Genomic DNA, 27,299 nt, shown 5'->3' with positions numbered 1-27,299 from the left:
GGCAACATGAAGTGAAGAGTCACAGCTCAGGTGGGGAGGCCTGGAGTGAGACTCCCCAGGCCTCCTCAGGCTCCTCCTCTCTCAGGTCCCCACCAGGGCTGGGGGCAGGTGCTGCCCTGGGTCTAGCTGCAGAAGGAAGGAGCCCTGCCCAGCTCTCCAGGTGTTCAAGACCAGGGTAGGGCATTCTGATCCCTCCTGCAAAAACCACATTCAGGGAAAAAGGGAAGGGACAGGTGTGAAGCCCCAGGGGACCCCACCACTGGATGCCACATATGGAAGAGCAGGAACATGGGATCCTGCAGACTCAGTCCTGGTCCATGCCCCACATGGGGGGCCAGGCCACAGGGGTAAACATCCTAATGGGTGCTGAGCCCACAGCAGAGGTTAAAGTACCCTCAGGAAGATGGTTGTGGCAGAGTGTGTCGGTCTTTGAGGTGAGAACCTGCCTGCAGAACAGTTCCTCACCCAGTTCCTATGGGAAGCAGGGTCCTCCAGCTCTCCTGGCCTATGCTGTACCCTCTGAAGTAAAGTCTGATGTGGTGTCATACAGTGAACTCATGATTTGAGTGTGAACTGTGTGTATTGAAGTATGAAAGTAATCTAAAGTATGAAGTTAATTTGAAGTTTACACACTCACTACACACCCACATTGTAACCAGAAAATCAGGATGTGGGATTTGCTTGTGTTACTTCAGGAGTAGAGTCTACCAATTTTGCTGTTAAAGGAAATCTGAGCTTAGAGCATGTGCTGCTCAGGAGACACCACACAGATCCATCAGTGGAAACGGCAAGCAAACCCACATGCCTGAGGACTAATGGTCTGTTCACAGGGGCCCAAGATTCCTCACCCACAAGGTGAGTTTTGTCCCCAGATCTCAAGCCCTCCCCAGCTACAGCCAGCAGGAGGGAGGCTCCCAGGCCAGAGCCAGCAGGAAAGCCCACTTTTCTCCTCATCTAGGGCTTCCCTCAGTGAGGATGTTTCCAGATCCTTCTTGTTTACAGTTGATCCTGAGACCAAGGCAGTTACAGGAAATAATGAGACTCAGGGGAGGCTGGGCACCGTGGGCCCAGGCCTGAGTTCTCCTGTCCAGTGAAAGGCCCCAAGGCAGGTGCAGTGCCCCCAAAGAAAGTCAGGGATGTCGCCCTTTCTCATATGTGTCTTGATGGAAAATTACATGCCTCTTGATCCAGGAGGTAGATGGGGGCTCAGGACACGTCCCTCCCACACAGCTGACAGAATGGTGCTGCCATTGGCATGACCCCTTGGCCCAGTGTCACATGATGAGAGAGGCAGTCCACCCCACCAAGGAAACCTCCATGTCATCTGTCACGTGTGATGTCAGATTTCCATACAAGTTCATTTGAAAATAAGATAAACCAGCAATTTCCCATCTTACCTCGGCATTAGATGGGCCTCTTCCTGCAGCAGGACCCCAGGAGGCCAGGAGGATACAGAGTACCTGTCAGCAAGCACATTGGTGGGGCTGCTCATGAATTCCTCAAGGAGTTGGCTCCTTGTGGACACAGGACCAGAGTGGATGGAGGAGTTTGCTTCACCAGCCTGGACTGAGCTGCTGCTGGGCCACTGTCCTGGGCAGAGAAGCCTGGAGAGGAAGGAGAGGACAGGAATAGGGCTCAGGTCCTAGCTGTGCAGCTGATGGACACTGGGGTCAGCCTGAAATGTTGAGTCCACAGATGGCGCTGGCCTGTGAGCTGTGCTTTCCTGGATGCTCATGGCTCCCATTCCTCCTGGTGGCCCATACAAAGTTCCTAGTCCAGGGTGGAATTGCTGCTGAGATTGAGAGTTCAAATTCAGAAGCCAGTGTTTACTGGTGCCCCATTGAGCCTCCTGAGTCAGAGTGGGGTTTCAGGGAGGTCGTGGAGAGGGCCCTTAGCACACCTGTAGATAGGGTGGGTAGGAACTGTGTTCCTGTAGATGAGCCAGTGCAGAGCCAGAAGAAGAGCAGAGGGCCTAAGCTTCTAGGTGCTGTTGCAGAGGGCCTGGGCTCAGACCAGCCTGGAGCTGTGGACCTGGGTGAGTCATGCAATCCTGTGTCCTGGGTCCTCTGCACTGTCATTTTGTAAAGGTCAGGTGAGCGTCGGAGGAAAAGACCACCAAGAGACTATCTCATGCAACGGCAAAGGGTTTATTGGGGACCAGCATGCTGGGGCTCAGAGCTCACTTGAATAGAGCAAAGAGAGAAAGAGAGAGAGCCCTGAGAACCTCTTAAGCAGAGCTTATATACTTTTCTTGGAGAGGGCAGGGAGGGAAGTTACATTTTGCAGTTTGGCAGTTGGGGACAGCACATTCTGGGAACAAGATTAGCAAACAGTTTGGCAGTTGGGGATAGCAAATTCTGGGAACAAGATTAGCAGACAGTTCTTAAGATTTCAATAGTGTTTTGTTAAGCATACAGAAAAACGGAGTGACAAGTACCTATTTTATTAACCTTTCAATTTGAGCACTGAAATGTGCCTCCTTATTTGTATCATGAGGCTGAATGTAACCAGATGCAGGTAAAGCTTTAGTATAAGATGGCTGGCTCAGCATAAATGTGCATGGCCTTTCAATTTTAAATATCTGGGAGGAAAAGTCACACACTAGCTAGTGGCTGCCCCCAGGAGGGAGTTGGTGGTTAAAGGCAGGAGAGGGGGCAGAGCTCCTCTCCTCCACTGTTGGGTGAGGTGATTGCAGCTTCTGGGAGCTTTTACATCATGGCTTGTGATCCCCAAGTCGACCTGTGACATGGTCTGAGTAGAAATGCTGACACCTGCCTTATAGTTAAGGACAGTGATATTTAGAGGAAAGAAGTGACATGGTAGAGTAACAATATTAATAAGCAATAGATCTGAGACAGTTAAGTTTTTGCTTCTCTGGCGTGAGAGACCCCCAAACCTGAGACTCCTTTTGTCTTGCCATCAGCTCCCCCTACTCACTCAAACATTGTGACCAAAGATTTTTGCAGGGACAACAGCTGACACCTTAGAAGAGAGGGCTAAGCCATTAGGGCTCAGGACCTTGACCAGCCTCTGTATCTATTTTGAGTCCCTGATCCAAATGGGATGTACTTTTTATCAAAGGAAGCTCCTCTGAAGACAGGATGAAATTTAGATGGGAGTCACTGTTCAGGAAGTTCACAGTGCCAGCTGCATCATGATGGACCTTCCTGGAGATGAGGGTAGCACTAGGGATACCTTTGTCCACTAAGCTCCAAATGAATCAGAACACAGGACATTCCAAACCAACTGTCACTGCCAAGAGTCATTTCCCTTCAACTGACAAGGCTGGGCAAGCAGTTCCTGGTGACTCCTCTATAAGTGTCACTGGGCTGATGTTTCTGTGGCTACTGAAGTAGGTCTGAGGTCCTCACTGTGTCACTCAACCTGGATTGAGAGATGTCTGTGCAGCCTGGACCAAGTCCTGCTGTTGACAGACATGGGCTGTGGCTGCTCTGAGTGTGCCCTGTTCACTTCTTCCTCACCATGTGTGTGCCTGCACACTCTCATCCCTCCTGAGACCCCTCAGTGGCAGGAGACACAACCTAACCTTCTCCTGGAGAAACCTCTCAGCAGCCTTAGCCTGAGACCTCACCCCAGGACAGGTTCTGGGGACCATGCTGTTCTTCCCTTCCTTTGTCTCCAAAGGTCCACTTAACTGGGAAGCACTGTCCCTTCCCTCTAATGGAAGCATCCTGGTCTCAAATAGTGGTGATCCTGTCCTTACAAATCTATGGCATTCCCATGATAAAAAAACATTCCATGTATGTATTATATGTCAAAATTCATTTGGCTGTCATGTATGACTAAAAATAAATAAAGAAAGAAAGAATCTAAAAAAAAAACCTAGTTTTTAAACTTTAGTCTGTGTTTCATGATCATGCTTGTTTGGAACTGGACTTTGGCCACATCCTTTAGAGGAGTTTAGGTTTCAGTTACCATTTCTTCAAAGTGTTTGGTACCCAGTGGAGCAGTGCAAATGTGTGTCCTCTGTATCAAATCCCTGGAGCATCTACATGCCAGAGAAACATACTTTACATTTACAATATTTGGTGAAATATGAGTGAGGGGTTAGATATCGATATGATTATACTCTGATTATTTGTGTTATTCTCATTTTCTGGTTCTTTACATGTGACTTAGAATACATATTTTAATGAGAGTTTGCTGTCTTCTTATAAATATAAGCTTTGTATATTTCTATAAACGTGTAAGTGAGCACAGACAAGAGAGATGATGCTAGGTTACTTAATTCAGTTTAAAAACACTATGAATTTCCTTAATGAGAAGACAGTTATTAGATTTTATTATTTAAATATTATAATTTATTCATTTTTTAAAAAGTTATTAATTTATGTAAATCCATATAAAATCAGCATTCTGAATGGCAAAACAAAATAGAACAGTAAAGACATAGACATATATAATATATGGCATTATTGGCAGCCAAATATTTTGGCTATTTCAGGTTCTGGTTGGGTCAGTGTACCTAGAGCAGGAAGGTGGGAAGAGGCCACCAGGCTGATGGTGCCTTGTGGTCTTGTGACAGTATGAACGGGGAGGCTCTGCTCTTTTCACAGAAGACTCAGTAGGTTCATTTTGGTTCCCAGGGTCCAGATACTGCCGAGGACAAGAGCCTCTTCTCCCAGCTCAGCACCACACCACTGACGCTGGCCATAGCAACCACAATGTCTGGAACTCTCTGGAGGTGTTTTGAGGCACATGTCCAACACTGAGAATGACCCTAGATCATAGGTGACATTATCACAGCCACATGATAGGTGGAAACTGTGCCCCGGGGGGGTTAAGAATCTCCACTGTCTTGGAACTGATAAGATATGGAGACATAATTTAATCCTGTATACTCTGACACCATAATTCATGTAAAAAGAAAAGAAGAGCCTAACTATCACTTACTTCTCTCACTCTGAGTGAGAGTAAATGAAAGAGTGAGTGAATGAACAAAGAGTTGAAATTAAAAGAAAACTCAGGTCCCACATAAGTTCTCCTTGTATGTAATTATTTGTGTTATTCTCATTTTCTGGTTCATTACTAGATACCATTTTTCATTACTAGATACCAAACTATTAGATTTCTAAAAATAATAAGAATAAATGTATTGAGATTTTGAAGATGAAACACCAAATGCTACATTATTATTTGTTGACTCTTTACAGTTGTTTATTTAGATGAGACCACGTCCCAAATTGGGTTCCTTCTCTTTTCTTTACGATTATAGCTATTCACCATCTAATTTGTTCTCGACACATAGAAACATTATGTTTAGAATTCAATATCTACTTGTGATAATCCATTCACATGAGAACTTAAATGATTTGCTCATTTTCAAAGACAATGAAATATACCAATTCTTGGGCATATCCCCTTATGGACAGTAGGTGCTGTTTCTAGCCACTGCCCTCCTTATAGCCAGGCCTGGGTCTCTTTAGTGAGATCACCTGGCCAGCATGTCACCTGGCTCACCTGACCTCCTCACAGCCTGCCCTGGGTCTCTCCAGCCAGATAACCTGGCTCACCTGCCTTCCTCACAGCATGCCCTTGCTCTCTGGAGTGAAACCCAATGGCTCACCTGTCCTCCCCAAAGCCTGCCTGGGGCTTGGCAGCCAGATCACCTGGCTCACCTGTCATCCTCATAGCCTGCCCTAGATCTCTGAAGTCAGAACCCCTTGCTCACCTATCTTCCTCACAGCCTGCACTGGGTCTCCTCAGTGAGGTCACCTGGCTCACCTGTCCTCACAGCCTGGCCTGGGTCTCTGCATCCTCACAGCCTTCATTGGTCTCTGAAGTGAGATCCCCTGTCTGACCTTTCCTCCTCACAACCTGCCCTGGTACTCGGCAGTCAGATCACATGGCTCATGTGTTCTCCTCACTGTCTGCCCTGGGTCTCTGCAAAAGTGAGATCACCTGGCTCACCTGTCCTGCTCAGAGTCTGCCCTGGGTCTCTGCAGCCAGATCACACTGGATCACCTACCTTCCTCACAGTCTGCCTTTGGTCACTGCAGCCAGGTCACCTGCCTCACCTATTCTCCTCAAAGCCTGTCCTGGGTCTCTGCAGTGAGATCCCCTGGCTCACCTGTCAACCCTAAAGCCTGCCTGAAGCTCTGCTGTCAGATCACCTGCCTCATCTATCCTCCTCACAGCCTGCTCTGGGTCTCTGCAGTCAGATAACCTGGCTCAGTTATCATACTCACAGCCCACCAGGGGTCTCTGCAGTGAGTACCCCTTGCTCAGCTGTCCTCCTCACAGCCTGCCCTGGGTCTCTGAAGTGAGATCCCTAGCTGACCTGTCCTCCTCACAACCTGTCCTGGTACTCTGCACTCAGTTCACCTGGCTCATCTTTTCTCCTCACAGTCTGCCTTGGGTCTCTGCAATGAGAAAACCTGGCTCACCTCTCCTCCTCACAGCCTGCCCTGGGTCTCTGCAGTGAGATCACCTGGCTCACCTGTCCTCCTCACAGCCTGCCATGGGTCTCTGCAGCAGGATCCCTTGGCCACTTCTGGTCTGCACTGGAAGAATCATGGGCTCTTCCATACCGTGCTTCAGTTCATGTGCTATCCCCCTTTCTTGGTCTACACCTAACAACTTTCACCGTTCTACACATACTTATATATATTTTGTTGAAATATGGAAGAAAGATATTGTGGTTGTCTTTAAGTACTATGTTAGGTCATTTAGTGTGTCTGCACATTTTGGCTTTCTTCCAATAATAAAAGAACATCAAGTGTGGAATATTCAAATATTCCACAGTTTATGAGTCAAATGGAGCTGTCACTTACCATTCTCATCTTCTGTTTTCTCTGTACAAAGCAACAAAACACACAAAAACAATGCTATGTTAGAAAGGGTCCTTGGCTCCTATTCTCAGATAATCTACCTCAGCCAGTGGCATGAAGTGCAGGTCAATAGGAGATCAATGAACATAAAAAAATGATCATGAATCCTGAAGTTCTGTTAAGTTCAGATGTTGTAAGACAGATTAGCCCTGGACCAAGAAATTTAAAAGAGCTCAAGTCTCCTTGATATTCTCCTTGGTGTTCTGAAAAATAAAGAGCAAATAAAAGCAAATGAGAAGGCCACTCTTCCTACAGCTGAGGGCTGTGCACCAGGCACCCTGAGCAGGGTGCTCACTGGGACTCACAGGAAGAGGAGAGGCATCCCTCCTTCCACAATTGCAGAGCTGCATGCAGTGGAAGTCCAGTGTCCACACAGCTCAGGGCCTGGAGGACACTCAGACCCCTCCCTTAGCTAAAAAGGGCCAGCATCATGGGGGAGCAGAGTGCACTTGGAAATGACCACAAAAGGGCATCTCCTGGGAAAGAGGACAAGTAGCAAGTGCAAAGTCTTGGAGGGCACTGGCTCACTAGACAAACACCCCCTGGAAGAACAAGGTTGAGAGGCATCAAAACCCAAGCAAAACAAAGGTGAGTGCAAAGAAAAAAAAAAGTCCCTGAATACAGAGAAACTGTCAAAGTTATGCATGTCTTAGTGTCAAAGTTATGCATGTCTTAATTCTTAGTACAAGAATTCAACATGTTCTGCCAAGAAATGAGAGACCATTGGAGAAGTCAAATGCTGCCTGGGTATGTGGGTTGACAACTTGTCACATAACCCAACACCAGTGATGGTTAAATATCATAAAATAGCAATGAAGAGTTAGAAGAGAAATGTGAAAATTAATCAAATTATAGAGTTAGTTTATAAACAGAAGAAATGGTAGAACAAAAACTCATAAGTATACAGAATTATCATTCATTCATGAAAATAAAACAAAAAACATATTAAAATTAATAAAAATTTTGAAAATAAAAACACATTTGCAAACCTGATAAAAGTCAGAACAAATGTGTCTCACTGTAACTAATTTAAAAAGGAAAAAGTTTGTACAGTGTATAATTGATTATACTAAATATACAATGTACGCACAGCTCAGGCCCCCAAGGACAAATATGAATTTTAACTGATTAGTAATTATATATAGACTAGTTTAGAATATTAATAGTTTATTCTACGGAAATCAATCAAGAACATAATTTTTAGTAGATCAAATATATTTTTCTATGACATTTGTCACCAAAATGAAAACAAACACCACTCACCTCTTCATTTTTCAGCAATTCTATAAAATAAAAACATAAACAAAAAATGATAAATAATATGCAAAAATACATGCATATCTTATAAAATCTGTTTGGAGAAATTATCAAGTAAGCTTTTCTGCCTAATATCTTCCAAGCCGTTTCAGTAAAATACTAGCCACTCATTACAGATAGGAAAAGGGCCCACCCAGGAGATAGGTGCTGGGGTTGATCCCAGTGTCCCTAAAGGCCACGTGTAGAACTTTTGTTGCCAGCCTGGCACTATGTGGTGCGTGGTGGTAGTACCTTAAGAGGTGGGTCGAGAGAGGTCCTCAGGCCCCCAGGGTGTGCCCCAATGTGGAGTGTGTGACAGGTCCATCCCCTCCTCCATCACATGCTGGCCACCAGGTAGGCAGTCTCCTTCCCATGCACTCTTGCCATGACGTGCTACTTTGCCACAGGCCAACACAAAGGCAGATTATTATTATTTTCTTTGCAAGAACACCACTAAGACTATTGCCAGCAGTGTGAGCACACATCTGCTACCTTTATATGGTTGCTGGATTCTTTAACAAAGTCTAATTCTGAATCACCAACAACAGGACCAGCTGCCCAATGGTGAGTGTATTTAAGCAGGGAAACCACACCAATTTCCAGTCCTGTAAGTGCAAAGGTACATAGTATAACACGCAGGTATACCAGTGCAAAAAAGGAGTTGTTAGATGACATATGGAACACACCCGTCTACCCAAGGTAAGAGGAAAGAGAGACCAGAACTTACCTGGTCTGTGGATGGTCCTGCCAGAGGAATGGCTCTGAATTGGATGACGCTGGTGGTTTTCTACTGCCACCGTGTGGTTAGATTTGAGAAGTGCATGGAGTGAGTCCCCCTGTGTGTACCAAAGCCAGACATGAAAGTAAGTCATCCTGGGCAGCTTGGCCAGGCCCTCAGCAATTTGGGATTATTATTATTATTATTATTATTATTATTATTATTATTATTTAGAGAACTATAATTATACATATCGGTTGGTTTCATTTTGACAAAATCAGACATGCAAGTAATTTGGTTTCAGTCACCATTTCCTTCTTCCCCACCTCTCCTCCCTCCTCTGCTCTACTGATTTTCTTTGGCTCTTTTACTTACTTGTTTTTTACTGGTACTTTCTGCATATGCATAAAGATGAAATTCCACATGGTGCATTTACATATGCATGTAACATGGTTTCATTAAATGCATTCTGTATCCTCCCCTTTCCAATCTCCCTCTGGTCTCCTCCTACTCCAATGACTTTCCCTACATTATATATTTGATCCTCTACCACCTTCATTTCTTTACTTTACTCTAACTTCCACATATGAAAGAAATGATTGGAAGACCAGCAATGAAAGCCAGAGCCCAACCCCAGGCCTACAACTGTAAGAAATCAAAAGAAGACAGAAGCAAAGTACAGAGGCAGAATGATCAAATGGCCAAGCTGCCAGCTTTATTTATATCAACTTGTTACATTAGGTCCCTGGCATCAGTAGTACATTATTGTGCACTGTGTCATTAGGCAGTTTACAGATTTAGCAACATTATGCAGCTTCTTCCTTAGTTACACACTTAGTTGCTAGGAGCTCTGTGAAGCTCTCAAGAAAGTTGACTGTTTAAAATTACTGTTATGTAGAGAGGTTCAGGCACAACGGAGCTTGGTAAAACATTGTGGTTGTCTAAAAAGGGAGTTTCTTTTCTTTTCTTTCCTGTTTTTTTTTTTTTTTTTTTTTTTTTTAACAAGGGGGTTTCTTTATTTCCAAGAGCTGTGGGCCTGAGATCAAGGTCAAGGCTGATAAAACTCTGAAACAGAGCCTCCTCATGCAGGGCATTCCTACAGTAGCCAGGCATTTCATGTCTTTGCACAGAAGTTTTCCGAGCAGACAGGTATTCTGGGCCTTTGTACAGAAACTTCCTAGCCACTAAGCATGCCAAAGTCATGAAGCTATAAGGGACCCCATAACCCTTACATAGAACTGACCCTACCACCCAGAAACCCAGGTCCAGGTCAGGCCCAAAATATTTCCCCCAACCTGCTGACCTATGCCAGAGCCTGGGTCCAGGCCTAGGACTGCCCCAGCCACCAATGGGGAGCCCAGGACCAGGCCAGTTATAGTACCATCCCTGCTGACATGTGTGAGAACCCAGACCCAGGTCCACCTCTGCACAGAGCAGAGGACCATACTGGGTCTCTCCATTTACCAACACATTGCTCCCCCAGCTTGCCTCCATCTTGGAACACTGCAGCGATTGCTATAGCCTTCCCCATGTAGTACCCTCCACCTTTGGACAAGAAACAGGATCTGTACCAGCTGCCTACTGCAGGCCAAGTGCTGCATCTCAGAACAGACATCCCAAAGCTATTGTAAGGCCAGCCCTTTTAGCTGCATTTCTGTAAGTGGTTGAATCCATCTTGGGACACCCCTACTGCTATACTGAGTTACCTCCGCTACTGCCACCACCACATTTACTTGTGGTAGTATCCATCTTGGGACACAAGCCTAACACCAAGGTGAGGTAGAGATAATCTTCAGGGACACTACAAGATTATAGGGTGCAATGTGAAACACATCAGATCTGCATTGTAGGAAAGGAAGACAGATTTACAACAGAAAAACAAAGAAAGAAAGTGCCCCAAACAAACCAAGATACTACAATAATAGAATCAATTAACAGCAAAATTGATGAAATGTCAGAGAAGGAGTTCAGAATGTACATAATTAAAATGATCTGTGAATTAAAGAATGATATAAGAGAGCAACTATAGGCAAAAAAAGTGATCACTGAATCAAAGAGATAAGAGAGAAAATATAGGTAGCAAAGGATTACTTCAAGAAGGAGACAGAGATTTTGAAAACAAAACAAAACAAAATAAAATCAGAAATCCTTGAAATGAAGGAAAAAATAAACCAAATAAGAAACTCAATAGAAAGTATCACCAACAGACTAGATCACTTGGAAGACAGAACATCAGATAATGAACACAAAATCTTGAAAATAAAGTTAACCACACAGAGAAGATGGTAGAAAATCCAAGAACTGTGGGATAGCATCAAAAGACCAAATCTAAGATTTTTTTGAGATAGGCGAAAGCTCAAAGATTAAAACCAAAGAAATGTACAATCACTTTCAATTAAGTAATATCAGAAAATTTTCCACATATGAAGAAAGAATTGGAAAATCAAATACAAGAGGCTTACCGAACACCAAATATACAAAATTAAACAGATTTACACCAAGGCAAATAATAATGAGAATATCTAGCATTAAGATTTAGGATAGAATCTTAAAGACCACAGAGAGAAGAATCAGATTATATATAAGGGGAGAGAAATTTGAATCTCGGCAGATTTTTCAAACCAGACCCTCAAAGCCAGGAGATCCTGGAACTATATATAGCAAACTCTGCAAGAAAATGAATGCCAGCAAAATTTAAGCTTCAGATTTGAGAATAAAATTAAAACCTTTCATAATAAACAAAGTTAAAAGAATTTGTAGTGGAAATCCCAAACTACAGAGCATTCTTGGCAAAATATCTTAGGAGGAGGAGATTAAAAAAAAACAAAAACAACAATGAACATCAGCAAAAGGAGAAACTACACTAAAGGAAAGGCCAATCAAAGGAGAAACCAAGTCAAGGTAAAAACCAAAAATAAGCCAAAATATCCAGGAATACAATTTATATTTCAAATAATAACCCTGAATTTGAATGGCCTAAACTCATCAATTAAAAGACATAGACTGACAGATTATATTTTTTTAAAAAAGGCCCAACACAATGCTGCCTTCAAGAAACTCATCTCATAGGAAAAGACATCCACAAACTGAAGGTGAAAAGTTAGGAAAAAACATATCACCCACATGGACCATGTAAACAGTAGGTTCTCATATCAGATAAAGTGGACCTCACACCAAAGCTAGTAAAAAGGGATAAAGAAGGATATTTCATGTTGCTTAAGGAATTTATACACCAAAAAGACATTACATTCACAAATATGCCACAAACAATTGGATATCTATGTATATCAAATAAAGCCTTCTCATCTAAAATTAAATAGACCACAACACAATAGTACTGGGTGACTTTAACAAACCTCTCTCACCACTGGACAGATCTTCCAAACTAAAACCAAATAAAGACACTATAGAACTCAACAAAAATAATCAATCATTTGGACTTAACAGACATATATAGAATACTCCATCCATCAATGAGCAAATACACTTTCTTTTCAGCAGCACATGGATCCTTCTTCAAACAGACTATATGTTATGCCACAAAGCAAGTCTTAGCAAATGCAAAAAGTAGAGATACTATCCTGCATTCTATCTGAACAAAATGAAGTAAAATTAGAAATCAATGATAAAATGAAAAATAGAAGCTACTCTAATACCTGGAGATTAAATAATATATTATTGAATGACACATGGATAATGGAAGACATCAGGGAGAAGATGAAAAAAATCTAACAGGTAAGTGAGGACTCCAATACAAAATATATAAATTTCTGGGATGCTATGAAGGGGATATGAAGAGGAAAGTTCATAGCATTAAGCTCATTCATTATAAGAATAAAAAGTCAACAAATAAACCACCTGATATTACAACCCAAAGCCCTAGGAAAAAGAACAAATACCAATGTAGAAGGCAGGAAATAATTAAAATCAAGGTGGAAATCAATAAAATTGAAACAAAAAAAAACCCAATTCAAATAATTGACAAAACTAGTTTTATGAAAAAAACAAATAAAATTTATACATCATTAGTCACCCTAATGAAGAAGAGAGAGAAATCTCAAATTACTAAAATTCATCATGAAAAAAGTGTCATGACAGACAGTATTGAAATACAGAAGACAACTAGAAACTATTTTGATAGACACCCTGCTGAGTGAAATAAGGCAGGCACTGAAAGACATACTGTCTGGTCTTATTCACAGGGTGAACTCAAAGTTGATTTCACAGAAAGTACAAGAGTAGTCACCAAAGGGAGAAAGAGAGGGGAGGGAGGACAGGGTGGGCCTGAGGGAGGAGGCTGGGAATCAAGTACCAGAATACACTCAGGAGTGGCTAGCAGTACTGCCCTCCAGCACAGGAGGTGACAGGGGTGCACAGCATGTCCCTGTGTATTTCATAATGAAGCTGAGAGCAGTCTACAGACACCAAGAAATGATAAATGTTAACAGATGGAAGAGCTAATGCCCTGATCTGATCATGACACACTGAACAGGTGTGCAACTAGCTCACTGCTCCTCATCAACATGTGCAACTTAAATGTGAATCAACACTAAAAATAAAAATGTTGTCCTTTGTAGGTCACAATCAGAGTGAAGTGGCCCTCAAGGAACTGTAGAAAACACCTGCACATTGAGCATCTGGAAAGGTGAAAACACATGGAAAGAATGAAGAAAAAACAGTTGACAAAGCTCAAGCCATCAGCACGACACAAACATGCACATACCTGGAAAGAATGAAAACCCCTAATGGGCCATAGGTCTACAATACATGAGCCTAACATGATAATTGAGGCTGAAGGAAAAAGGCTGTCCCTATGACAACAAAACCAAGTCAAGGATGCCTGCTGTCACCACTTCCAGACAACACAGCAAGAGGAGTGCTACCATGGAAAACAGGAAGAAAATCCCTGTGTTCCAGACTTCAGCCAAGTCATATAGCCCCAGACAGTGGGACAAAATCAAGGACTTCACCAAGCAGATAGAGGTGGGTGCAGGTGACTCAGACTCAGAGTCACCCTCAGAGACAGCATTCACAGGCCCCAAGACGGGGGAGACAGCGAAGGCTCTGCACCCATCACCACCTCTCCCCAGCATCCACAGTGACCACCTCACACAGTGTACATTTGACCTATTTCTGGCTTCCTGCTCCCTAGAGTCTCTACTGCAAAAGAACAGGGACATTTAATTGTGTTTCTTCACTGCTGCTCCTACCAGAAAGCCTGCTCATAGGGGGAGATCAGAACCTGAGAAGTTGTGGGGCTCCAGTACACCCACACATACACAGAGGCCTCACACAGACCTCCTCACAGGGCCATGACTGCTACACTTTCAAAGGCTGAAGTGATCAACCACATCTCATGTTTCATAGTGGTGGTTCCTGGACCTTAAGCCATTTTTCAAAGTTGAGACAACCAAAATTGGTTCACAACGTAGGACCATAAGAAATGCTGTACTATTAAATTTATAGCAATGGGACAAATGATTTTCAGAACCTGGAAGCAAGCAATAGGAAGATGTATTCCCAAGGGCAACAGTGAAAAAGTAATACACAAAATTCAATAAAAGATCAATTAATAATAAAAAATCAACTTCTATATATATAAAATGAAATACTGAAATGCAATTAAGAAAAAAGTTCACTTATAATTGAACACCAGAAACAAATAGAGAATAAAAAAGAACAAAAATATATAATATATATGCTTAATACATACTATATATACACACACATGACAGCAGCTTGAGTGTTATGGCTTGGATGTGAAGTGTCCTTCAAAGCTCAAGTGTGAGACAATGCAAGAAGGTTTGGAGGAGAAATTGTGTTATACCTTAACCTAATTGGTGAATTAGTCCCTGATGGGATTAACTGGGTGGTAGCTGGAGGTAGCTGGGGTGTGGCTAGAGAAAGGGGTTCATTGGAGACGTGGCTATGGGGGGATATATTGTATCTGGTGAGTGGAAATCTCTCTCTCTGCTTCCTGATCACCATGTGAGCTGCTTTTCTCTGCCACACTCTCCCCCCATGAGATTCTGCCTCACCTTGAGCTTCGAGAAATGGAGCCAGCCTCCTGTGCACCGAGACCTCTGAAACCATGGTCCTCAAATAAACTTTTCCTCCTCTACAATTCTTCTGGTTGCGTCGTTTAGTCACAGTGGCAAAAAAGCTTGCTGAAACACTGAGTGCCTGATGTGGAGCCCTGGTCACAGACTCCAGAAGAAACAGGGAAGGACTCAACTGTGAATTACTGCATTTGCACATCATGGTGGACCTTGTGTGATCTGAGGTCTGAAAACAGCCTCTCACAGCTTTGCCTAATCATAAAACACCTGGTGTAGAAAATTTGTGGGAATGGCTTAAACACGTTATAAGGAAAAAAAATCCTACATCTGGCTGCAGGTTTATACAAAAAATCACAATGTGAAGTATGAGAGAAAAAGGTATAATAAAAACTAACCTCAGAAATTAGAGTATTCAGGCCATGCATGGGGCACATGGCTCCAATCTCAGTGATTTGGGAGACTGATGTAGGAGAATCACAATTTCAAAGCCAGTTTTAGAACTTAGCTAGGCTCTAAGCAACTTAGCAAAAACCTGTCTCTAAAACAATAAAAAAAGCTGGGGATATTGCTTAGTGGTTAAGCAAAACCAGGTTCAATCCCTGGTATCAAAAAAGAAAAAGAAGAGAAATGGAGTATTCAGGTGGGCACAGTAGTGAATGGCTCAAGTCCCAGGAAGTTAGGAGGCTGAGGTGGGAGGATCATACTTCTACCCTAGGACATATAGTGAGAACCTGCCTCAAAATAAAAACAAACAAACAAACAAATAATAAATAAAAAGACCTAGGGATGTAGCTCAACGGTGGAGAGCCCCTGGTTTCAATCTCTACTATGGTGGTGGGGGGGGGACAAAAAAGGGGACTTCACCACCACCCTGGTGTACCAAGGAACTGAGGAAACCCACACAGGCCAAGAGAAATCCTTCAAAGAGGACCAAGACCCACATGCTCAGCACTCACTGCCCTAAAGGCTTAGATCTGCAGGGAACTGAGGCTGAAAGAGTTAAACAGCACAACCATGTGTTAAAGCAGCAGCCCCAGCTCCACTATCCACAGGCCCTGGAGGAGCTGAGCTCTTGGTGTTTCTTCTGTTTTTTTCCAGCTATTTCCTCATGGAACTCCATCAAAACTCAGGCTGAATACAATCTAAGAGACCCTCTGAGTACATTGAGCAACTTATCTACTGATTCCAAATATACTTTAGAAAGCAACTACATATAAACATGGTGAAATCTGGTAATGGAGGAGACAGCAGCAATTGTCTAACAGTGAGTGACAGATGGAGCACTCATGATGACAGTCTGGCTCAATAGCACACCCACAACAGGTATGTCATGTATATGTCTAGGGCATTTCAACCAACAGCAATAGAGCACATAACCTTTTTAACATCATAGGAAATTCATCAAGAGCAGCCACATTCAGCCACAACAGGCATTAGTGTAGAAGGCTAGCAAATTCCAGCGTGGGCACCAGGAATACCTGAATTACCACAGATGTCATTAACAGAAACACAGCTGGGCGACCTCCAGATAACTGCAGGTCAAATCCCAAAGTTCTAAACCGCACATGGGTCACGGTGTCTCAGATCAGTCAATATTTCAAAGAAAAAGAACTGAAACTGCATCTTAGGAAACTTTGTGGAACAGAGCACAGGCAGGGCTTAGGGGGAATTAGAGGTGCTACAGGCTTACATTACAAAAGAAGAACTAAAATCAACCTTCATCCTTCCACTTCAGGAACTAAAGAACGAATAGCAATGAGAACCTACATCTGATGCTAGCATATAATTAAAAACATCAATGAAACTGTGATGAAGAAATCAATAGAGAATCAACTCAAAAGCAGGTTCATCATGGATAACCTTGTAATGGCACAACACAACTAAGTTAAGAAAAAAGACAAAAATTTACTCAGTAGAAATGAAACACACCGTTATCAATCCTACAGACAGCAAAAGAACCATAAAGGAATATTATTAAGAACTGTGTGGCCACAATTTGTGAACTCAGATGAACTGGACCAACTCTTGGAGACAAACAATCTACCACAACTCACACACACAAGGAGGAACACACAACATGGACAGGCTAAGGAAGTGATAATGACCATCATCAGAGGAAAGGCCTGGCCCAGTAGTGTCAAGGTAAATTCTGCACCAAACTAAAGAGGAAATGAAAACTATCCTTAATCCCCTCTAAAAGGCAGCAGGTAACACTTCCAATTCATTCCTTGAGGTGTGGCCTATATGATATGCTGTGATGGAAACAGTTTCTGGCAGCCATAGCCAGGGAAACTGCCTGGACCACAGATGGCTAAATTTGGCACCCTGGGTACAAAGGAAATAGGAAACCATGATAAAAGGAGAAATGAATTGCATGCACTTTAATCAAATTGTGGAGAAGCAGCTCTATTGTTTCTCTAGCTTTTTTTCTTAAATTCTGTGAAATTACATTAGTATTGCTTTGCTGAGAAAATTCAGAAAACTACATCTACAAGTGGAAAGAGTAGACAGTTATCTAAGTGTCGCCAAAATGTCCAGGAATCCAGCAGCTTATAGAGAACATCATCAAATAGAATTATAGACTGAAGGGCCATGTAAACCCCACAATTTACAGGGTACAAGGTGAACTCCCAGTGGGATGATATTAGGAGGGGGTATCTGGGGGGTAACTGGAATTAGATGAGATCATGAAAGATGCTCATGAATTTCATAAAAACCTGTTCTGTTCAGACAACAGAGATGTTATTTAATAACAACTTACATGATATTGAATCAATTTGTAAAAAAAATTCATACTTCAGGCAATTGCCATGTTTTTCCAATACAATTTATTGTTAATCTTTCAAATTCATAAAGCAGGAATAAAAACAGATTTACAAAATGTCAGGAGTTCTTCACTGTACAAAGGAACTAATATTCTTAAGAATCCTTGTAGTTCAAATTTACCTACCATAACTTTTTTGGATATGTAATCACTTTCTTCAACAACAGCAGTTTTTTTTTAACCTCTTTTCTCTAGAACCATTCTTGAGACTAGAACCTATAATTCCATTTGAGATTCAATTGTAAAAAAGAGTGAGGTCTCAGAAATTTTATACATAGGCTCAGAGAAAGCAGAAAAGTAAATAAAAATTTGTATCAAATAGAAAAAAAACTAGGTATTATCTTGAAATTTTTTAACCTCGTCAGAATAATTTGCTTGTCTCAGTTCTGAATACATACACTTCACATTTTAGGAAAACCTGGGTCTCTAATAAGTGAGAACATAATTTCAAAGTGAGAAACACAGAAATGATTAGTGCTGAGGCACCACAGATTTTTCTGCTGAAAGGGCAGAGAACATCCCAGCCAGCTGGACATCTTTCCAATTGGTCTTGCTCAAGAAAATATTCCATGATCACCCTCCCAGGAGACCTGGACCATGACTCCAGTCTTTTCAGGATTTTCAGTCTTTACACTGAACTGGGTGCTTCTTATGCTCTGGGAGATTTTTTTTTTTTCTCTTGCACAACTGTGACGGAATGCCAGGGGAAGGTATCAGATCTAACCTGACACCTCAACACCAGCATCTAGAGGCTGCCTATCCACCTGGCTCCAAGAAATGGGGAAAGGGCTTGGGGAGATAATGTTTCAAGAAGGGAGTTGTCTAGATGAGGCCTATTTTAAAATATTCCTCAGGCCCAGGCCCTCCAGCGGCTCTCTTGAGATTTTATGCCCCACACATCAGGCTGTCCTCTAAGAAGAGCTGCCCGAGGGCCTAAAATTGTTTGCACTCTGCAGGAAACAGGGCAGCTCTAGACACACTTTGGCAGCCCAGGAAAGGACAGGAAAATGGCAGAGGACACAGGACCCTGGGAAGAGAGAAACAGAATTTAAAACCAAAATTACTACATTATCTGTGCCTGGGGAAGACAAACAAAGAAAGGCACAAAAGTATTTTATCAGTGGCATTCCAGGTGGCTGTTCTCTGGTTTTATCACATAGTAAATTCACAAACAGAAAACAAATCTTTGATGCTGTGCCCACTTGAATGCATTGTGAGGAGCAAAAAAAATGATAATACTGTGCACTGGATGGGGAGGTGAAGTCTGGAAATGTGAGGACAGACAAAAATTTTAAGGATCCACTGATTGCCCAGACATGGGCTAGTTTGGGAAAAGCAAGGTGACTCCTGGGTAGAAAAAGGGACACAGACCCCTCAGACTAGCGTCTATCACACAGGAGCCCCACACCAGGGACAGGATCCCTTGAGACCCGCTGCCTTCACTTCACACTGAGAGCCTAGGGCTAGGGTCCAGCTATGCAGAGAGGGTTTTGCCAAAATGGCTGCTGACTAAAATAGCTGCCAACCAGCTAGAACACTGGGAAACCCAACCTGGAACAGCCCACACCATGGCCTGAAGGCATCAAGGGCTGAGCTGTAGCAGCATCTGACTCAGATCTGGCTTGGCTGACTTTGGAGCTGACAGTGGGAGGCCAGAGGCCAGCCACAGCTGGTTCACCACTTGTAACAAGCCTACCTCCCACCTGACCAGACCTGCCCCACACACTCATCATGTTCCACTTCTGGGGAGACCTGACATCCTTCTTGTGGACCTCATAGCACCTGTAGGACACAGGGAGGAAGATCTGAGCCAGAGCCACTTGGGCCTCACACAGCAGAGAAGACACAGTACTGGAGACAGATTCTGAGCTCCACAGGGTGAGAGATACAGGCCTCTGAGACTGTGGAAGGCCACCCCCTCCCACCAGCTGCCTGCTGATTGGCCAGGGCTCCACAAGACCCCTCTCTCTCCTCAACACAAATATGCACACTCTGGGGCCCTGACTGACAGGAGAGGTATCATGCTCCTGGATACATAGGCCAGGAAGACAAGGTATTGGCAAAAGCCCTTTTTAGGCAGGACTTCCTCCCTGCAAGGGGACCTGCCCCACCAGAGGGACATTTCCACTTATGCAGAGCTGAGCCTGACTTTCCAAAGCAGGCCCTGTTGGCTAGGAAGCTCTTCTGGGCACAGAGTCCCATGCATATGTGAGAAATTACAGCCTTTGTTCCAAGGCAGCCTACCCTGACCTCAGAGAAGGTGTGTGCCTGGTCAGGCCTGACTGGGAAGGAGGGAGCCAGGCATAAATCACTTGGGAAGAGGCCAAGGCTTCATGGGAAAGGCCTCCTCACACTTTTACTCTGCCAACTCATTTTCAAACAAACAAAAAAGTAAATAAAAATAAAAAATACATCAGAAGATATGAATATTTAGTGCATCAAAAACTAATTATATGGCAATAAAAAAACTCAAAGAAATAAAAAGCAAACACTTGAACCAGCTCAGGTAAGGAGCCTGCTTCACCAGGAATTCAGAATGAAAACCTACTTGTGTAGAGGTAAACACATTCCCAAGTTGGCAGTAAGACTCTTACTGCTGAAATGTGACCCCAGGAGGGCTCATTCCCTGGGTCCAGGGGGGGACACCTAACGATTTATCTCTCAGAATCCACCATTCCATGACCTATGGGTTTTCTTAATAAGAAGATTAAAATTAAAAAAAAAAATTCTAAAAGAAGAAAGGGATACACTCAAATATATTAAAAATGAAACTCCTTCCTGAAACTGCAATAGGGTTCAATAAGACTGCTCTACCTCAGGATAAATGTCTGCAGTCTTTTCAAAGGAAAATGAATTCACATACAGGGAATATTATAAGGAAAAACAAATGACCTCACAAATGAATTAAACATGAGAAAATTACTGAAAACTTTCCCAAGAACATTGAAATACACAGAAAATAATTCATGCAAATGATATTTAGTAAAAAGAAATATATGGTGACATGGAAATAAACCAGGATAGACAGGTGTAAGACATAAACACACATATATGGACAGCCAGAGCTGATCCAGACATTGCACTGGAATTTTCTAGTAATTTAAATTTATTCATAGTCTATAACCTGACAATGTTTTTCCAATGTGTACAACATTTATGAAGTGTGCTCACTTGAGTGCCAAATTAAAAAAAAAATAATAATGAAATTACCAAGAACAAAAAGTTAAACTGGAAACAAGTGAGGTTTCTGAAACAGGAACACGGAAGGGATCTGGGAAACCCACAGCCTCAGACAGCATTAGGAGTCTAGCCAACTGAGGCAGAGAATCCCTACAATACAAGTTACAGCACCACAGTGGTAGAGCACTAATGGTAATACATTCAGTATTGAAAACTCAACTAAGACAAAACCAAGTAAAATTCTGCTTCCTCGTTGATGGTAAACTATAAGGAATGACAGAAAGAATTGGCACTGAACTTATCTCCAGGCAGAGGTAGGGAAGGGCAGTGAGAGAAGGCAGCCGGCCCAGGGCCATTCACTTCTATTTAGATGGGGACATATAGGTGTTTAAATTCATACTAAACTGAGCATTTAAAAAATTATTTTTTTAAATTCATACTAAACTGAGAATTTAAAAAAATTATTTAAGTGGGACACAATGGCTCATGCCTGTAATCCCAGAGGCTCAGGAGGTTGAGGTAGGAGTATCAAGGCTTCAAAGCCAGCCTCAGAAACTTAGAGATTCCCTAATTAACTCAAGGAGATCTTGTCTCTAAATAAAATATAAAAAATGGCTGAGGATGTATCTCAGTGGTTAAGAGCCCTTGGGTTCAGACTCCAGATTGGTCAAAGGGGAGGGAGAGGAGGGGAGAGGCTGTGGGGATTGGAAAGAAAGTGGAACAAGATGGGTAGCATTACCTTAGATAGATAATTGCACAAATGGTTTGACTCTACTTCATGTACAACCAGGGAAATGAAAATGTGTGCTCCATTTGTGTACAATAAATTGAAATGCATTCTGCTGTCATGTATAACTAATTAGAACAAATAAAATTAAACAACCATGAGTGGATGATAAAGTGTGTAGAATCTTAACATTTACAAACTATGTAAAACCTGGAATCGTTGACTGTTCAGAAACTACACAGATGGATCATGGGTGGTGGTGAGCAAACAAAAGAGAAAAGAGATAAATCTGCATTGTTCCAGTAGCTCCCCATTCCACCTGTCTCTGAGGAAAGGCTGAGCTTGATGAGATTCTGAGCCAGGTTAGTGCTGGCAGCAGATTCAGTGATGGTGAGCTGCTATCAGTAAATCTTCTGATTTACTTCTGATTTACTGGGCTCACAATATTCACCTGTGCTCCAGACATCTGAAGGATCTCATTTGTTTTGGCACCTTGACACCTGATTTTGCAGCCATTCAAGTTGTTTGGGACACTGAGTTTATGAGTAGCCTGACCAGGTGCATGCAAACCTGCTGGATGGCCTTTCACATCTGAAGAGCTGGATTCAATGCTGCTGAATCAGGTGGAACATGGGTCATAAGACAATGAAACTGTTGCATTGCCAACTTGTGCAGCTTGGTCAAGGATAGTTAGGGAATGACAGACTGTCCTTGAGTGGCACAGGTCTCTAGAGGGGTCCCTTTATGTCAAGGTTGAGACACATGGTTGAGGTGCTGTGGGAAAAACTTGCACTCTCACTGCCTGTGCTGTACCCTGCAAAGAGGACTGCAGAAGGTCGCATCTTGGGCAGTATGTGATGAAAAAACATGTTTGGGGACTTCAAAATGACTATGCACATCTGTTTGACACATTCAGTGATGGATTGTAGAATGCCTGTGATAACAAAGGCCTACTCAGCTGCATTGGGTAGCATGTCCTTGCCACCTGGGCCTGAGTCCTTGTGCTCTCTTGAATCTCCATCCCATAACCACCTTTTCCAATGAGGGAGACACACACTGACTAGTAGGGACCACCAGGCTCAGAGTGACTGAGGTCTTTTAGCAGCTGTGCTGTTGTTCAGAGAGTTGCTGATGTCCTCTTCCAGCTTGTCAATAACAAATTTTAAAGGTGGCATTAGTGGGCCCAGCCAATGTGACCATTCTCTCAGGACAATTCCCTCTGCAACATTCATATGTGCAGCACTCTCCTCCCACATCTTCTTAACTGACTCTCCTTTCAGAAAGATACTGCCATCTTCCTTTCCACACATAAGTAGCTGAATGCTGTGACACTGAATCCTCCTTTAATCCCACTGGTGTCCATGTTGAGCAGAGTCCTAGAGAATTGAACTTTGAGTGCTCAAGACTGTGATATTAGTGGGGGGTGAAAGCCAAAACCTGCAGGTGTGGTGCCACTGACGGGGAAAAAAAGAGATTGGGCAGAAAGAGGAAGGGGGAAGCTTGGAATAAAGAATAAAGGAGCACAGAGGAGAAAGGGGGTGGAAGAGGAAGAGGGGGTGAGGAAGGAAGAAACTGGATTAAGAAAAGGATGAATAGGAAGGCAGGTAGAAGAAAGAGAGTGGAGGAAGAGGGGATGGATCAGAAGAAAGCAGCCGAGAAAGCAGGTAGAGGAAAGAGAAGGGGGCAGGAGGAAGGGGGAGAGGAAGAGGAGGTGGAGGAGAAGGAAAAGGAGGGAAAGAGCATTGGAGGAGAAGGGGTGGAGGGGAAGCGAGGAGAAGGAAGACAGGACTGAAGGAGGGGAGCAGAGAGGGGTGGAAGAGTAAAAAATGATGCAGGTGTAAGAGTGAGTATGGTGGAATTAGAGGCATAAATGAGGAAGAGGGGTTAGAGGAGGCTGGCGTGGAGACAGAGGAGGAAAATGTAGGAGGAAGGTGGGAGAATGAAAGTGGAGGAGGAAAAGAAAAAGGGTGAAGGAGGAGAAAGAGGAGAAGAAAGGTCTTGTAAGAAGTAGAGGAGGGGAGGGGAGGTGGTGGGGGAGGAGTAAGAATGAGAAGTAGAGGAGGAAGAGTGTGAAGGTGGAGGTGGAGAGGGGGAGAAGGAAGTGGGAAGGAGGAGGAAGGAAACAGAGGTAGAGAAAGGGTGGAGAAGTAGGAATACTGTGAACAAGGGATGAGGAGTATAGCAGGAAGGAGAGAGGACAGAGGAAGAAGAGGGAAGGTGGAGTAGAAAAAACTGGAAGGAGGAAGGGATTGGAGGAGGGGAGGAGCAGGGATGCAGGTGGAGGAATTAGTATGGGGGAGTTAGAGGGGTGAAAGAAGAGGGGGAGGGGTTGGAGGAGGAGGAATTATAGGAAGAGGGGGTAAAGACAAAGGAGGAGGAGAAGGAGGAGGAGGGGTAGAGGCAGAGGAGGAGATAGAGAAGGAGGGGTAGGACAAGGGGAAAAAAACTGGGGCAGCAGAGGTGCTCATGACTGCTACCTTTGCTGGTCTGGGATAAATATATATATTTTAAACTGCACCCGGATAGAGATAATTTACATGCAAAGAAATATCCTAAGTAATCTGGGCACAGTAGCACACGCCTGTAATCCCAGTAGCTCAGAAAGCTAAGGCAGAAGTCGAAGCCAGCCTAAGCAAAAAGTGAGGCACTAAGCAATTCAGCAAGACCCTGTCTCAAAATAAAATACAAAAATAGTGATGGGGATGTGGCTCCATGGTCAAGTGTCTCTAATTTCAATCCCCGGTACCAAAAGAAGAAACAAACAAACAAACAAACAAACAAAAATATATATATATATGTAATACACACACACACAATACACACACACTAGCTAGGACTAATCAATGCCAAGCATCATTATTTATGCTCCCATTTGATAGGCCCAAATCATGGAAAATATTTGATGGACTGCTTTTTTTTTCTTTTGTTGTAGTTGTTTTGTTTTGTTTTGTTTTTACACTGTGGATAATAAATCAATACTTTCTTTACATTCTTATAAAAGACCTTATAAACAGAGGATACTGCCACACACATGTGCCACCAATTTTCACCAGGGAACAAAATTACAGTCATTTTTCTATCCAATTGCATTAAAGAATCTTGTTGAAATTCTTCAAATAAACATGCTGATTAGGATCATAGTGTCACTGTAAGTGGAGTTTTAAAAGTAGTGTTCTAGTTCATAGCCCACTCATCACTCAGGAAGCAGTTTAGCACAGAGGATGTCACTTTGACAGACACAAAGCGAATTGTGGATGCATGCTTATAGGATTTTAGATATCACTTTAAGTGTAGGAAAGTGAAAGTGAGTGGCACTGGACAAAGGTCACAACAAATAGTTTCAAATCTGAGAACATAGAGGGATGAATATATTGAGGTGAGGTTTGAAGTGTCATAGGGCAAGTCGTGGTGAGCCAACTCTTGTTTTCAAAAGCAGACTGATGGCTCAGATATATATATATATATAAATATGTCACCAGGAAAACAGTTAACTGAGTTTTCTCAATCAAATTGTGAAAATAGTTTTTCTTTTTTCAGTTAACTTCATCAGCACAAATTTATTAGGAGAAATGATAATTTTGAGGCACATATTCTCAAGACTGTGTATTGGCTATTGTCCATCCTAAGTTGAAGCATGCACCATTTCTGACAATAAACAGATTGACTCAGACCTGCACCAAGGCTGGCTGTGTCACTACTGCTTCTCAGCCTTCCCTTCCTCATCAATTGACCCCACCAGTGTGAAGTGGAACAGCCCTGTTAGTAACAGCACAGGAGACTGAAGGAGGAAAACCAAGACTTCCACAATTAAAGAAGGTATTGGGAGTTGCCCCGGCTCCAAAGACTAACTTTCCCATCCCCCGAGAAGAGCCGCCCAATGGTGAGCCCTGCTGACTCACATGATCCTTACCCCCAATCAGAAAGCACCCTGTGCCAACTGTCAAATCGTTAAACCGTTAAACTGTCATAACTGTCAAACCACCCCTGGCTCTATAAATATGCAGAGCTGTTCCTCTATAAATGGGTATTTTCTCCAATAACGAGCCTGAGCCTTGTTTGACTTTCATTGGTGCCAAAACCGGGAGGGGGAAATGCCTCGATGCTCGAGGGCACCCTCTCTCAAGGCTTGCCATCCTTGTCCACTCTTTTGAGTGCTGCTACTACTCACACAACACTGGCTCTTCAGTAGGTGAGTTCCCCTATCGTGTATCCAACTTCAGATGGGCTGTGCAGGGGCTTTGACCATGATCATCTATCTGGAAAACCTCTGACGCCCAATTGGAGGAGAGAACACACCCCACTATGACCTTCGGGGTCATGGTGGACTCTATAAAGCCCAGTTCATGAGCGGGAGTTCCTGAGGGGTGGAAGAACAGGCACTCCCCTCTCTCTCTTTCTTTCTCTCTTTACCACCCTTGTCCCTCTCCTGACCTATGGGGGCCTCTTCTTCCCTCCCTGCAGACTCACCCTTATTAAATTCTGCACACAAGATTGGCCTTATTATCAATTACACAATCAAAGTCAATGGCCCCCAGGAGGATCCCTAGATCCTGCAATTCTCAGAGATCTGAGAGAGCTCGAAAAAGTGGAAGGAGATCCCCTATGTTGAGGCTTTTCCTCTTCTTCGTTCTCACCCCGACCTATCCATAGATGAACCCCCTCCCTAACGACCTCCCCTGTCAACTCCGTCCTGCCCCTCAGGTGCTCCTCCTGACTCGGCTGACACCTTTAGTCCCCCCAAATCTAGGTCCTGCTCTCTAGTTCCACAAACCATGGCCCCCTTAAGAGAGGTTGCTGGACCTGAGGTCATTATCCGGGTACATGTCCCATTCTCTATGAATGACCTCACACAACTCGAGTGAAGGTTGGGCTCATTCACAACAGATCCAACCACTTACACTTACATAAGAGAGTTTCAATGGGTCCTCCAGGCTTATAGCCTCACTCACCATATATATATATATATATATATATATATATATATATATATATATATATATATATATATATATATATATATATGCCGCAGTCTCTGGCTGGGCACAAATCACGAGCCACCACACAGCTTGTAGATTCAAACAGCAATTCTTTATTCCCGATCTCACACCGGCCTTCTACAAACATGTTCTGGGGAAATACACGTTCTCTGCCCAAATCCCCCACTCCTGGGCTTCTGTCTCCCAAATATACTGTCTGACCCTAAGAACTCAAGAAGAACTCAGCAGCAGGATACGCCCTATTCTAAACGGGGAACACCCTAATCTCCTATTATGCTAAACCGCCCTATTCTAAAGGGGGAACACCCTAATCTCCTATTATGCTAAATCGCCCTATTCTAAAGGGGGAACACCCTAATCTCCTATTATGCTAAATCGCCCTATTCTAAAGGGGGAACACCCTAATCTCCTATTATGCTAAACCGGGGACACCCTAAACACGGATCCACCCTGGTCCTTGAGCAAGGTCACCTTTCAGGAGTCCTTCCACTAGACAGCATGGGAGTAGCTGGCAAGGAAATTGTCATACCTACTTGGCTGATGGCTCCCAGCATCTCCCGCCTTCTGATTAATTAAACAACAAGTAATGTGGCTTAAGGACCGTGCCTGGTAGGTTGTCCAGTTCAACATATGGTTCTTACCTGTCA

The 27,299-nt window shown here is 43.2% G+C and overlaps 1 protein-coding gene and 1 pseudogene across 1 annotated transcript in view; both read right to left on the bottom strand.

The window, feature by feature from the left end:
- Nucleotides 1–6,549, bottom strand: part of LOC143399557 (uncharacterized) — a 32,920-nt gene extending 26,371 nt beyond the window's left edge. Inside the window, exon 1 of the mRNA XM_076856289.2 lies at nt 6,474–6,549. Within this exon, the coding sequence (XP_076712404.2) occupies nt 6,474–6,549 (76 nt within the window). The remainder of the gene's footprint in view (nt 1–6,473) is intronic.
- A 15,333-nt stretch (nt 6,550–21,882) lies between these two features.
- Nucleotides 21,883–23,018, bottom strand: LOC143400285 (poly(rC)-binding protein 2 pseudogene; annotated as a pseudogene).
- Between the last annotated feature and the right edge of the window lie 4,281 nt (nt 23,019–27,299).

Source organism: Callospermophilus lateralis (genome assembly GCF_048772815.1).
Source record: "Callospermophilus lateralis isolate mCalLat2 chromosome 5 unlocalized genomic scaffold, mCalLat2.hap1 SUPER_5_unloc_2, whole genome shotgun sequence".
NCBI lineage: Eukaryota > Metazoa > Chordata > Mammalia > Rodentia > Sciuridae > Callospermophilus > Callospermophilus lateralis.
Note: the sequence above shows the minus strand (reverse complement) of the source record. Positions and strands in the feature narration are given on the sequence as shown.